Source organism: Pan paniscus, chromosome 2 (genome assembly GCF_029289425.2).
Source record: "Pan paniscus chromosome 2, NHGRI_mPanPan1-v2.0_pri, whole genome shotgun sequence".
NCBI classification, from domain to species: Eukaryota; Metazoa; Chordata; class Mammalia; order Primates; family Hominidae; genus Pan; species Pan paniscus.
In genome coordinates this window covers 146,764,475-146,778,253 of record NC_085926.1, presented here as the reverse complement: position 1 = coordinate 146,778,253, position 13,779 = coordinate 146,764,475, and the positions used below count along the sequence as shown (strand labels likewise).

The 13,779-nt window shown below is 36.1% G+C and overlaps 1 protein-coding gene across 1 annotated transcript in view; it reads right to left on the bottom strand.

Annotated features, from left to right (window-relative positions):
• The window catches only part of CPA3 (carboxypeptidase A3), a 33,099-nt gene that overhangs the window by 14,898 nt on the left and 4,422 nt on the right, over positions 1-13,779 (bottom strand). The window contains exons 3-7 of the mRNA XM_003826489.6: positions 13,320-13,444; positions 3,781-3,883; positions 3,576-3,677; positions 2,435-2,536; positions 696-806 (exon numbers count right to left, since the gene is read on the bottom strand). Of these exons, the coding sequence (XP_003826537.1) occupies positions 696-806; positions 2,435-2,536; positions 3,576-3,677; positions 3,781-3,883; positions 13,320-13,444 (543 nt within the window). The remainder of the gene's footprint in view (positions 1-695; positions 807-2,434; positions 2,537-3,575; positions 3,678-3,780; positions 3,884-13,319; positions 13,445-13,779) is intronic.

Below are 13,779 nucleotides of genomic sequence, written 5' to 3'. Positions count from 1 at the left end.
TTTCAGAATCATGGTTTTTAATATTATATCCTTAGGCTTTGATGAAATAATTCAGTTAATTTTAAACACTGTTGATTAGTTCACAGTATTAGAAGATGACTAACGGTGTTCTGAAATTAACCAAAATTTAAATTATAACTTCATTAGCTTGTTCACCATATATAGATTCAGATATAATGCAGGTCAAATTTTTACTGTTGGAGCATTATTTGCAGAAAATAATTTGATGTGACAGTGTCTGCCTGAAAGTTCTTATTTAGCAAAAGCAGGATAATAAAATATACTGTAAAAAGACAAATAGGTATCTGTACCTCTCTTTTATTTTTTTTGATACAATGATTCTACCTCAAATTCTATTCAAAATTGATGAAATACAAAGATTTTTGTTTTAAAATCAATTAATTGGCTTTATTCTTAGCTAGATATGCCATATCATATAATGCAATCATACATTTCCTCTGTAATTACTACTTTATTTTTCCACATAACTAGCTTCAGCAGCAAAAAATTTATATTATTTCAAGGATACCTATGCAACCAAGAAATCATACTTAATTTGAAACTGAGATTTTAAAAAATATACTTTTCTGAATTAGAATTAACTAGTTACCTAAACCCTAAGCTGAATGCATAACATTGTGTATTAAAGCCAGTAAATAATATCTAAATGCAAACAAGAGTGTAGAGAGCAGTACCTTTGTCCATGACCAAATATATCCATCAACATTGAACACAGGAAGAATGTAAAAATTCATTTGGTCCAAGAGTTTGGTCATAATTTTGTTTCTCCCATAAGTTTTGGTTGCCTGTCAGAGGTGAAAAAAAATTAAGCTATTGGTATGAAGTTTAGCTATTATGTGGAAAGCTGTGGTTATAATAGTAATAACTTGAGTCACTTCCCAAGGTCACATGTTTTCAAGCATATTTTCCCTAAAATGAACAAAAATAAACAATCCATGTAGTTTAAAGGGGAAAAAAACCTAACTTATTTAGACTAGTGACATTAATGGAAATGAATAGTCTTTAAAGGAGCATTTAATTATCGAGACTTATAGCATTCCAAATGTAGCATGAGAGATATGTTTCATAGAAAGATTGGAAGCCAAATGGAAATTCGTAACACAACTTATTTTTAATTGATTCTCTCACATCCTTTACATAAATATAGATAGAGTCTGTAAGCACAGGAATATGAAAATATTGGAGAGAATTTGTGAGATAGTTATAAGCAGGATTAAATAAAAAAATTGTATTAATAAAATACCCAAGAATTCAGAGATTGAACAACTTTTTTTTTTTCTATATCTGACTGAAATTTCTCTAATCACATGCACTTTCTGTAGCTACCTAAAATCTCTCTCACCACTCTTGGGAAGTCCTTCCAGGTACATCTGAATTGGAGACGAGATTTTTTGTAGACCTGTGATGTGCATTCCTTTATGTGTTGAGTAGGGGGAGCTCTTGGCCCTCAGTTGGGAGAGCAAAAGTAACTACAGGTCACTTCCTGGTGGATTCTTTTCTAGAAAAATATCTATGACCAGAAAACCATTGTTACACATATTTCACCAGTGTGCCATGTGCAAAAGCTGACAGAAAGAGAAAATTAAAATATGGTAGGAGTCAAAATACATTGGCAATAGAGTGAGAGGAATATTGAATATATAAACTAGATTAACCTTTTAAAAAAGTGAATTGTAGGCCTGGTGTGGTGGCTCATGCCTGTTATCCCAGCACTTTGGGAGGCCGAGGGGGACAGATTACTTGAGATCAGGAGTTTGATAACAGCCTGGCCAACATGGCAAAATCCAGTCTCTACTAAAAGTACAAAAATTAGCCGGGCATGGTGGCGCATGCCTGTAGTTCCAGCTACTTTGGAGGCTGAGGCAGTAGAATCGCTTGAACCAAGGAGGCAGAGGTTGCAGTGAGCCGAGATTGCACCACTGCATTCCATCCTGGGTGATAGAGTGAGACTCCGTCTCAAAAAAAAAAAAAAAGTGAGTTATTTTTCACTCAGAAAGGAAACTTAAATATTAAAATTCCAAGTACATGTGTGACCAATGTATTATCTAAAGAGGAATTAAAATTAAATATCTGTGTTTTGAGCTCATTGAAGAAAAGTTACATTTGTAGGTTATGTGAAGGTTGTTTCAGATTTTCCATACTTGACTATAGGAAAAACTTTCATATGATAGCCCAAGAAAAGTGTGAGTTTCATAAACTCTTAGCTTGAGTTTAAGAATTGTTTGAAGGGAAGGTGTCAATTTCATAAAAACTGTGATGATGAGTAAAATTCAGAGTGTTTCTTCCCTGACAGCACCAAGTGTGGGCTCTTCTAGCTAAGTGGAATTGTGTGTTTGGAAAGGATGTCGCCACTTAGTGAAGTGCTGGAGACTTGGCAGTCAAAGGAGAACTGGGAGTCTTCTGATTCACTTACCTGATAGACAAACCACTGGCAGAATGCTGGGGAGACCCATTCTCGTGCGTGAATGCCACAATCCATAAAAATAGCCTTTCTTTTTTCATTCTTTTTCCCAATCTATTTAAAAATAAACTTGAGATATTGTTTTGAACAAACTCACACATTGATCCCTTGTTGACCAATAACTCATTCATATTCTCAAAGCAATTCTTTCCCCTGTCTATTGTTGAATGAGAACCATGTGTGCACATATTGTTCTCAGAAGGGACCATGGGACATATCCTTAAATGTCTATACATAATTCATAATCTATTACAATGCATATTTTTCAAAAAATTTTTCTAGTGTCAGGGCAGCTGGTAGGATTTTGAAAAAAAATTTGTAGTCCATTGTTTTTATTTTATTACTAACATCCTGTGTTCTGAGAAATTGATTATAAAGTCACTTTTGTTTCTGCCACTTCCTTTTGTTTTTCTGGTTTTGTAAACTGGGGATATTTACCCTGGAGTGGAGAAGATCTTGTGTTGTGTTGGAGTGGGGAAGGGAAATAGTACTGGATACTTGAATGGCTGTCATTTTGAAGAGAGTGCAGGTTTGTTTTGAGTGGTTGGAGATAATGAATGAATGGGGGTTTGGGATGTGGATGGGCTTCTCACTTGTTAAGTGGCTGCTTCAGGGAGCAGTATCTTTGGATGTGCAAAAATCCAGCAGCAATGGAGTGGAAATTGTTGGCTCTGTTATAGTGAACCCTCAAGCAATCCAGGGTTGAAATGCCTAACACACTGTTCTACAGTCCTATGATGCTATGATATTTAAATTCCCTTCATGACATTCATTCATCAGTTTCACTGCATTTTAAGGGGTGAGGGTTTTTTTATACCAGAGACATCACAGACTGTTGTAATAAAGCTGTGGGATGAAATATTTCTTTGGGTTTGTCCACTGTGTAATCTCTGACCAATGTTTATCCAGACACTTTCTTGGTTCCACCAAAACCACTTGTCACTTCTATTCTTTAATGGATGTCTAGAGCTTAAATATTCTTTCAGAGATAATACATATTATCTCAGAATTAGCTCAGTTGTGTTACAAAGTAACTTTTAAATTCATGTTTTTCAACAGTAGTAAGAATTAGTGGTTCTTGAATTATTTTTACCTTCAGAACATATAGTGGATTATCTTCAACAGTAGATCCAATTTTAATACGAGAGACCATTTCAGGATGTTTATCCATCATCTTTTCAGTCCAAGCCACAATCTTAAGAGCAAAATCAATTTTGAGAAATTAGAATAAAAGAAAACAAAATGACAATAAATAATAAGGGTAACTTTAAAAAAAGCACAGGCATTTTATACTGTACCTTTTCCCAGTTATTGTATTTTGCGTAGCTGTGCCTGCCTGGGATATCTTCTTTAACATCAAACTGTTTCTCAATCTCTTCTTGTAGATCATGAATCAAGATTCTGTTTGACAGGGGAATGATAAAATACATGTTTTATCATGAGAAAGGAAAACGCAGTTCTCTTTCATTTGCAGAAAATTTCTCTTCCTTCTTCTTTATCTTTAATCAAGTTTGCTCTGTTTCTTCATTATTCTCCTCTAGCTATCTCCTTTAGACATGTCATGTGTCTGGCTTCTGATCTCCCCATTTATCTAGAGCTGTGCTGTCCAGTGTGATAGTCTCTAGCCCCAAGTGCATACAGGACATGTGAAGTGGGGCTTGTCCAAGAGTAGAGTGCTGTATGTGTAAAATATACACCAGATTTTGAAGATAGTATAAAAATGATATAAACTATCTCACTAATAAGTTTTATGTTGTGTAGAAAAAAAATTTCAGATATATTGGGCTAAATAAAATGTATTGCTACAGTTAATTTTACCTGTTGCTTTTTACTTTTTTAATGTGGCTACCACAATTTTAAAATTATGCATGTGGCTCGTATTGTACTGCTATAGTACTCCCCATCCTTCTCCAAAACACACACACATCTACATCCACATAAACACAGGCAACAAGGGATTCTTTCATGCACACATCTACAGATCATACCTTGTAATTTCACACCTTCTGAGCTGGGAGAAACTTGAATAATAATGATAATTATAATAGAAAGCAGGTACTTAGCACTACCTTGTGCCAGGCATCGCTCTGACCTCCATATGTACATTATTAATTCATTTAATCTTCACATTAGATTATTATGCTTATCGTACAGATGAGAAAAATGAGGTACAAAGTGTTGAAACAACGTGCCTATAGTGATGGATCTAGAAAATGGCTAACATGATTTGAAGGGGGTGAAATAAGAGGTGGGAAAAATCACTAGGAGACTAATGTTGAGGGTCAAGAGGCTTACGGCTTACACCTTATCTTCCTATTTCCTTTTTCTTTCTTTCTTTTTTTTTTTTTTTTAAATGGAGTTTCACTCTTGTTGCCCAGGCTGGAGTGCAATGGTGTGATCTCGGCTCACCACAACCTCCACCTCCCGGGTTCAAGTGATTCTCCTGCTTTGGTCTCCTGAGCAGCTGGGATTACAGGCATGTGCCACTACGCCAGCTAATTTTGTATTTTGAGTAGAGATGGGGTTTCTCCATGTTGATCAGGCTGGCCTCGAACTCCTGACCTCAGGTGATCTGCCCGCCTCAGCCTCCTGAAGTGCTGGGATTACAGGCGTGAGCCACTGCTCCCGGCCTCATCTTCCTATTTTCATCTCTTTCTGAGCCATCTCATGTCATCATTTTATGGAGTCCAGTGGCTGTAATGGTCACCTGATGGTCACTCATACTTGACTCTCCTCTGAACTCTAGGCTTACACATCCAACTGCCTACATGACGTTTTCACTTGGATTCAGATATCCGTATGTGTAATACAGGCCAGGTACTGCTTTATACACATTATTTAATTAACCTTGTCAGTATTATCACTTTACAGATGGGGAAGTTAGTGCTCAGAAGGTTTAAATACTCACAGTTTTCATGAGATGGAGTTGGGAATTTGAATACAAACTGCCTCATTTCAAGATTTATTTTTTAAAAATGTCATCATCATATATGCAAGTATTTTATTTATTTTGTCTGGGAATTTTCTATTTGCTTCATTAATCTTTTTTCTTATGCCTTAATAGAAACCAAATCATATTTAATTACAGTAAAATTTAATACTGGATAATGTATCTTATTCTTTTTTTCCAAAAATTTTGAGTAATTTCACCTATTTTAAATAAATGTCTTGGCTGGGCATGGTGGTTCACACCTGTAATCCCAGCACTTTGGGAAGCTGAGGCAGTTGGATCACATGAGGCCAGAAGTTTGAGACCAGCCTGGGCAACATGGTGAAACCCCATCTCTACTAAAAATACAAAAGTTAGCCAGGTGTGGTAGTGGGCACCTGTAGTCTCAGCTACTCGGGTGACTGAGGCATAAGAATTGCTTGAACCCAGGAGGTGGAGGTTGCAGTGAGCTGAGATTGTGCCACTGCACTCCAGCCTGGGTGACAGAGGAGACTCTGTCTCAAAAAAAAAAAAAAAAGTCTTATCAGAATCATTTTAGGAATTAGAATCATCAGAAAAAATGGGATTTTTTGATAGACATTAAATTATAAATAAATATAATTTTATTATTAATAATGGATCATAATATAATTGTATCTTTTTGATTCTTCAGTAAAATGTTAAGTATTTTGATCATCTATTTATATATATATTTTACCAGTTTTTTGACTTTTTTTCTCACTACATTTTTGAATTGGTTATTACAGTATTCATATATTAAAAAACCATTTACTTTGATTACACTTAGCTATTTTATTAGATTAAAAAACTATCTTTATACTTTTAAGAATTTTAGTTATGTTTTTAGGGTATTTTTTGTGTTATTTCTTCTGCCAATATCTATACTTTCTAATTTTCTTAATAACTATTTCTTTTTTTCCTTGTTGTTTTGCATTGGAAAACTCTCTGAACTATGATAAATAATAGTAGCCATAGATGGCATTCTTTTTTTCTGCTTTTTACAGGAAAGCTTATCTTTCACCATTAAGAATGATGCTGAATGCCACTTTGAGATTAATATGGCAGTATCAATTTATATGATCAAATTATTGTCCATTGATGTATGGTTGCATTAAAACCTATTATTAGATTCCTTAATTTGTTAAATATTATTTTACAGCTGTAGGAGATTTACAAATACCCTCACAAAACATCTTGTTTGTCTTATTTTAGATACTGTTCTAAAAATCTTGTTTAACCTAGAAGGAATGCATTGGATCTAGGGAAAATGACTTGCTGAAAGCAAGCAGCGAACACACTGTTATCAGTAGGTGATAGCTGACAGCAAAAAGAAAAAAAAAAAGAGAAAAGTAAAAAAACTGCCTAGACAGAGGGACTTAGAAAACATGGGTCAGTGGTCTCATAGCACAGTATGAAAATTCATATTGATAATGATAATTCTTTACCCAAAGGTAAACCATATTCAATATACTCTATTTTGTAGGGCAGAAAATTATCGTTTATAATGGAAATGTTTCAATAAAAATATTAAAAAGAAAGGATTTCTTGAAGTCGTACTTATCTGAACAATTTTCTTATTTGGCTTATCTCATTTCTCATTGACTCTATATAAATAAAGGAATTACTCACCTTTTGGTAATGAAATGCACATGTATTTTTTTTTCTGCTGTTAGCAGTGAGTCCTGGATGCACGAAGAAGTCTATTTTTTAACATTCACTCTAGTCTTTGGGACAATATCATGTACTCTTTCCGTCACCATAAATCTTATCAAATAAGGAAGCAGTGAGTGACCTGTGTTCAGACCTTCTTGGGTTCCAACCCCAGTTCAGCTACATAATACGAATATGTGATCTTGGGTGGCTTAGTTACCCTCTGAACCTCAGTTTTCCAACTTTTACAATTGTGGTGACCAGGCTTGTGGTGAGGATGAAATGAAGTAAAACCTAAGTGCTTGGTGGCCTCAGGCTCCCATTGAACTTCAGAATAATAGTGAAGTTGGGTCACAAAATCGACAACCATTTTACAGTCATAACACGTTTTTAAAGCGGGCTTTGATGGTATGTAGATGTTTGACTCTTTGATTTCTTCAATTTCTTATAATAATGAGCTATGACACTGACACTGCTGAGCTCCACTCTACTTGTTGGTTTCTCCTTGCCGATTGACTGACTGATCTGACTTCTGATGTGGAACGCAAACGCTGTATTCCCCTAATTAGAGTTTACTTAGCACATGGGACCAAGTACTGCTCATGAATATTGATTCCTATTAGCAGCACTGACAAGCACATCATTATGTACATCATATCTAACTCACTGTATGCTTTGCTTTTGACTTATGATGAACCTAGGATTTCTGAGAAAATAAACTTGTGACAGCAATTTTGGAATCAGGTGGAGCATGTTGCACTGAAACTCACACAAAACCCGGGAAGGTTTGAAATTATATTTTGGGTGGTCATTACAGACGTAACTAATTGCTTTAAGCTCTAAAGAGGGCACATGGCTTTTGCTCCATCTGCATTAATAGAAGTGCAGGAACCAGGCAGAAGAGAAATTTTATGGTCCCAGAGGTTGATTTGTAACATAAGGCAGTATTAATTAGTCACAGGAAGCTTGTATCTAAGAATATTTTTAGACTTACACATATCAATTTAGCTCTTATGATAACAGCAGCAAAACAAAACCAAACAAAACAAAGCAAAAAAAAAACAGTGTGAGTTGAAGTACAACCTTTCCACAAATGATGCAGCTGCATGAGAACATCAGAACAGTGCCAGATTGTTGCTGATAGGGACTAGAAATTAAGCCTAAGGCTGGAAATTAAGAACTGGGGCCAGATGTTATTTTCACAAGCCCTTCTACTAACCAGAAGCCAGGCATAAACAAATGAAACCAAATTACTTTTTCTCAAATATTATTTTGAGCTCCAAAATTTGCTTAATTTGTTTAAGAAAATTCCTAAATATAGGTGAAAGGATAAATAATTATCACTGAGTATTGAATAATACAAATGTTTAATGTTTACTGAACCTTTCTTATGTGCCAGGCACTTTTCTCAGCACTGTATTTACATTTTATCACTCAACATGATTAACTGGGTACCATTATCAGCTCTTGCTTTTATGAAGGTTTGGCCAATTTCCAAAATGGACACAACTGTTAAAATACAGAAGTTGGAATTTGAACCTGGAGGGTCTGACATCAGCACCGTAGCTGTGAGCCATTGTACAATAGTGCCTTCATCATGAGAGTGAAATCCTTGGGTATTGCCATCAGATCTGTACTCTCCTTAGTCTTCGGAGGTTGGTGCACAGTTGGCCCAATCAACCAACTCTCATGGAAGTCTGTGTCCCAAGATCAGGGAGCAAGTAAGAGGTTCAGAGAAGAGATGAGATAAATTCTACTTTGACAGTTTCAAGGCTCCCATCCTTTGCTGCTTTTAGAAAGCAACAAAGGACTGGAGAACTATGGGCCAATGTATGTGACTATCGTAGGCTCTGGGGTGTGTGTGTGTGTGTGTGCGCGTGTGTGCGCATGCATGCACTGGGGAAAGATGTTTCAGGAAGGCAGAGTCACTGTCAGGGTGACTTATAAATGGGACTGGATTCTCCTGATGCCCACATTACATCAGGATATGGTGCTATTCAAAAAGCATGGTTTCAGGTTTCCCTAATATTCAATATCCCCCTGGTAACTCCCTAATTTGGTTACCACACATCAAATTCTACACTTACTGACATGGATTTCTCAAAGTTTGAGGAATATTACTCATTTATTCACTGGGAGGAAAATGGAACATCTGGTGATAGCCTCTAGTTATTCCCTGTTTCTGTGTGTGTGTGTGTGTGTGTGTGTGTCTGTGTGTGTGTGTGTATTCATAGAAGTAAAGGACCAGGCAGACAGCAACTTTATGATCCCAGTCAATCTTCATGAAACCCCTATGAAATAGATTCCATTATTATTCCCATTTTATAGATGAGGTATGAGGTAAAGCAAAATTAAATAAATTGCCAATGTTAAGTATCTAATGCATGGCTTCAATGGGACTGGACCCAGACAGCGTTGCTTCAGAACCCACTTTCCTACCTTCCACACTCCTGTTTGTCACATGACCAATTGTAACTTCAACATCTGTACCATGTATCATGTTGTAGTATAACATGCATGTTATACTCTTAGGTAAGTAATACATAAAAATGTGAAGCAGAAGAAAAAAATGAATGGAATGACACATTAGAATGATTCGATTGAAACACTTGATAGGACTGTGTATATCCCTGGAATATGAATTTGTATCTGACTGAACATTATTATTAGGCAGTTAGACATTAATATGAGGTGTTGATTATCACTGTGTCAGTTTGGCATAGATCTCTTTTGCATTTCTCACATAATCTTATATGGATCCTAGTAAGATTTTACTTAATTGTACCGTTTGAGTTTTCTTATTATATTAATAGTTGTTTTCTGAGTTACCTTTCATTAACAACTCTTTATTTTCTAATTTTAACCTTTGATCAAAGAAAAGACAATGTTAAAAATTGACTGTCTAAAATGTGAACAATGTTAAAAACACTAGGATTTTTAACTGCTGAATCCAAGTATAGTGTCTGCCCCAGAGGCTCAGTCCGATGGACGTGCTTTCACTTTGGTATTTGTTTGCCAGTCTGTTTGGCTTTGTTAGTATATCCATGTTGTTTGTTTTTTGAACTTGGCCTTTTATGATTTTGTAAATAAGTAAAAAAGGAAACAAGTATGTTACTTTAAAATAAAATCTGGCTTACTAACTTAATTTTCTAAAAATTGAAGAAAAATCACACAGATGCTTTAAACTAAATAGTGGTTGATATACACTGTCTAATGAAGGGTGTCTAAGTAAATCTTTGTGTCAAACCAGCCTCTTAATATGGTTTAATTCAGCCTGGTGCCTGGGTCCGACCAGATGTTTCTGTTCTTAGAACTCTTTTCTGTTACTGACTGACACCAAGTAATGCATATAATTAATATGCAAATAAAATTATCTATATAATTAGTACTTGGAGACAAGATTTTAAGTAGTTCTTGTCTGCACTTATCACTTTACATATTTATATTTCTGAGGGAGGTAACTATCTAATTATTTGGCTTTCCCATAACTGTGGCTGATTTGGGCCACTTTGTAGAATTCATGTTTTAATTTGATAAAACCAATTTTTATAGGTAATTTAACACTTTGGTACTTGATGTAGATAGCAAGAAACTCCTTTGTCATAAGACAAAGTGAAAAACACACTAATCTGAGGATCTGGATTTAGACATCTAGTTGAATCAGAATCATTTCAGGATAGAAGAGGCCTAGAGGACCAAAGGAGAAAAAAGGCTGATGTGAGCTATTTGATAAATTGGAAGGATGCTAGCCGCCTGCCTAGGTGTCTTACAGTGATTTACTCCACTATTCATGCTCATGCCAAGCAACTAGCTTTTCTAGATACATTTTCTACATTGTAACTGCGTTATAGGGCTATTAAGGAAAACATAATACCTAATTCTTTACCTTGCTGTTCAAGCCAAATTATATAAAATTTGGCCACACCACTACTTTATTTTACCTTGGGCTGAATGCTTTGTAAGAATTAGTTTATCATAGGAATCCAGACCAGGTCTATATTATTGAAGTAAAGTGAAGAGTGTAATAATTTAGGCACATATACTAGAAAGCTGGCAATGAAGTGAATCAAGAGACACAGTAGGCCTGGTGCGGTGGCTCATGCCTGTAATCCCAGCACTTTGGGAGGCCGAGGTGAGTGGATCACAAGGTCAGGAGATCAAGACTATCCTGGCTAACATGGTGAAACCCCGTCTCTACTAAAAATACAAAAAAAAAAGCCAGGCATGGTGGCAGGTGCCCGTAGTATAAGCTACTCGGGAGGCTGAAGCAGGAGAATGGCGTGAACCCGGGAGGCGGAGCTTGCAGTGAACCCAGATTGCGCCACTGCACTCCAGTCTGGGTGACACAGCGAGAATTCATCTCAAAAAACAAAAACAAAACAAGAGGCACAGTAACCAGGGGTTATTTAAGATAGAGTGTTGATTTCTTTTAGATGAAAGAGTCAATACATTATCTGAACCTTAATGTAAACAGATAATGTAATACAAATTTCTGCAGTCTTGTAGTTATATTTTTGAAGTGTCTAATTTTAATGATGTGATTTATAAAAACAGAAAAACTTAGTATATTAAGTTAAAAGGGTTAAAAGCTGGTATCAATTCGTTTTTTTAATAAATATATATTTTTATACTTTAAGTTCTAGGGTACATGTGCACAGCGTGAATTACATATTTTCAATTTGTTAACTTTTACATTTCTGCCACAACCTTCTTGAAACAGTAACAAAACCGAAAAAGTCATCAATAACCATCACAAATAATAGAATGTTATCTTTAAAGCCACGAATAAGAATGTTTTTTGCTCACTTATGTACGTGATTTTTAAATTTCAATGGAGTTTATTTGAGATATTGTGGTAATATCATAAATAAAATCAAGTTAATGGTGAGCAGTAGTAAATCCTGCTCTGCAATATAACATCACTGACATCAACAGGCTCTTTCTTTATCTCAGCCAGAAGCAGACCTTTTGAGTTAAAGTACCAAGTCAGGTAATGGAGGTATAAAATGGCAAGTTCAAAAAAAAAAAAAATGAACTAGTGTTTAGCAGTGTTTTGACAATGAGGGTCTCAACAAAGGGGAATCCTGGCATAACATGGCCTGGGGAAGTTAAAATGGGATCCCTCTGTACATCAAACTATGAAATGTTTGAAAGTATAAAAACACATTTTCTTTTTTTTTTTTTGAGATGGAGTCTTGCTGTGTCACCCATGCTGGAGTGCAGTGGCGCGATCTTGGCTCACTGCAACCTCTGCCTCCCAGGTTCAAGTGAGTCTTCTGCCTCAGCCTCCCGAGTAGCTGGGACTACAGGCACATGCCACCATGCCGAGGTAATTTTTGTATTTTTAGTAGAGATGGGTTGTCACCATATTGGCCAGGCTGGTCTCTAACTCCTGATCTCATGAGCCACCTGCCTTGGCCTCCCAAAGTGCTGGGATTACAGGCGTGAGCCACTGCGCCTGGCCAACACATTTTATTTTCTAAATTACACATTGATTTATGATATTCATTGCTGGGCTTCCTTCTCATTCACTGCCCAGGGCCCAGACTGTGCATGGCCCATGGTTGCTGCTCAATATATTCAGATTTTCTCTTACTTCTCTGTGGGGCCAGAATGACTCATTTCTGCATCTTTGGCTATTTGAGATTCTTTTCTCTTTGATTTAAACTGTATTCTACTGCTCTGCTTGTGCTTTCTCTGAGGAAGAATTTTTTTCATAAAGAATTATTTATTGTATATTTTTAATTGCTGTACTTCTGACATACCAATGACATACCAATTGCTGTATTTCTGACATACCAATGACTTTTTTTTTTGGTCTCCTTTTATGTATCAGGAAAATTCAAATACATAAAAGGAGGCCAGCGCCAGTAGCTCATGAGATCTGGGCCGATTACCTGTCAGTAGTGATGACGTGTGGCTAGACCATTCATGCCTCCTCATGTGGGCTCTGTGCTTATGAGGGGCTGGTTTTGGAGATGGTAGATATAGGTAATTGTTATTCTTATAGCTAAGAGCAAATGTAAGGTAGATGTTGAACTGCCAAGTTTGATTCTATCACCTCTGTAAACAGGCTTCGATAATGTGTTTGGAAGTAACTGTGATCTGTATCTTACAGAAAGAGCTTTCGTTTTGGGGGGCCCAATTAAAAATAGGTCCATTGTAATACTTTCCTCTACTTCAAGGCTCCCAAAACTTTGAATATCCAACAAATTTCAATATTTGCCAAGGACTTACTCATAGTGCATTTTATTTTGATCCAAGGCAGACTGGATGGCTTGGGATTCCTTCTCACTAACTCGGAAATCCACCATCATATTAGCAGCTACGTGGTGGGTGGCACTTGGATACCAGAAGTCAAGCTGCAGAGATAAGCTCAATGTTAGTCAGAGTTTATTTGCTTATGCAACACTTATTGATTAAGAAATGATCATGTCTCATACACCATGAAAGGAATTTGGGGCTCAGCATAACTAAGATACAGATCCTTCTTTTAATAAGTTTATGGGATTTTTGCAAATATGTTTAAGAACTGTTGAATATTAGGGAGGAGGAAAGAAACCTTCCTAGTGCCTGATCACTTTTTTTTTTTTTTAAGGACTTCAGGTCTATCAAGTTAAAAAGGATGGGCAGATGTTTTGGTTAATTTTTTTCTTCCACAATTTTGGGATTGAATGGGATCACAATTCATCTAGCC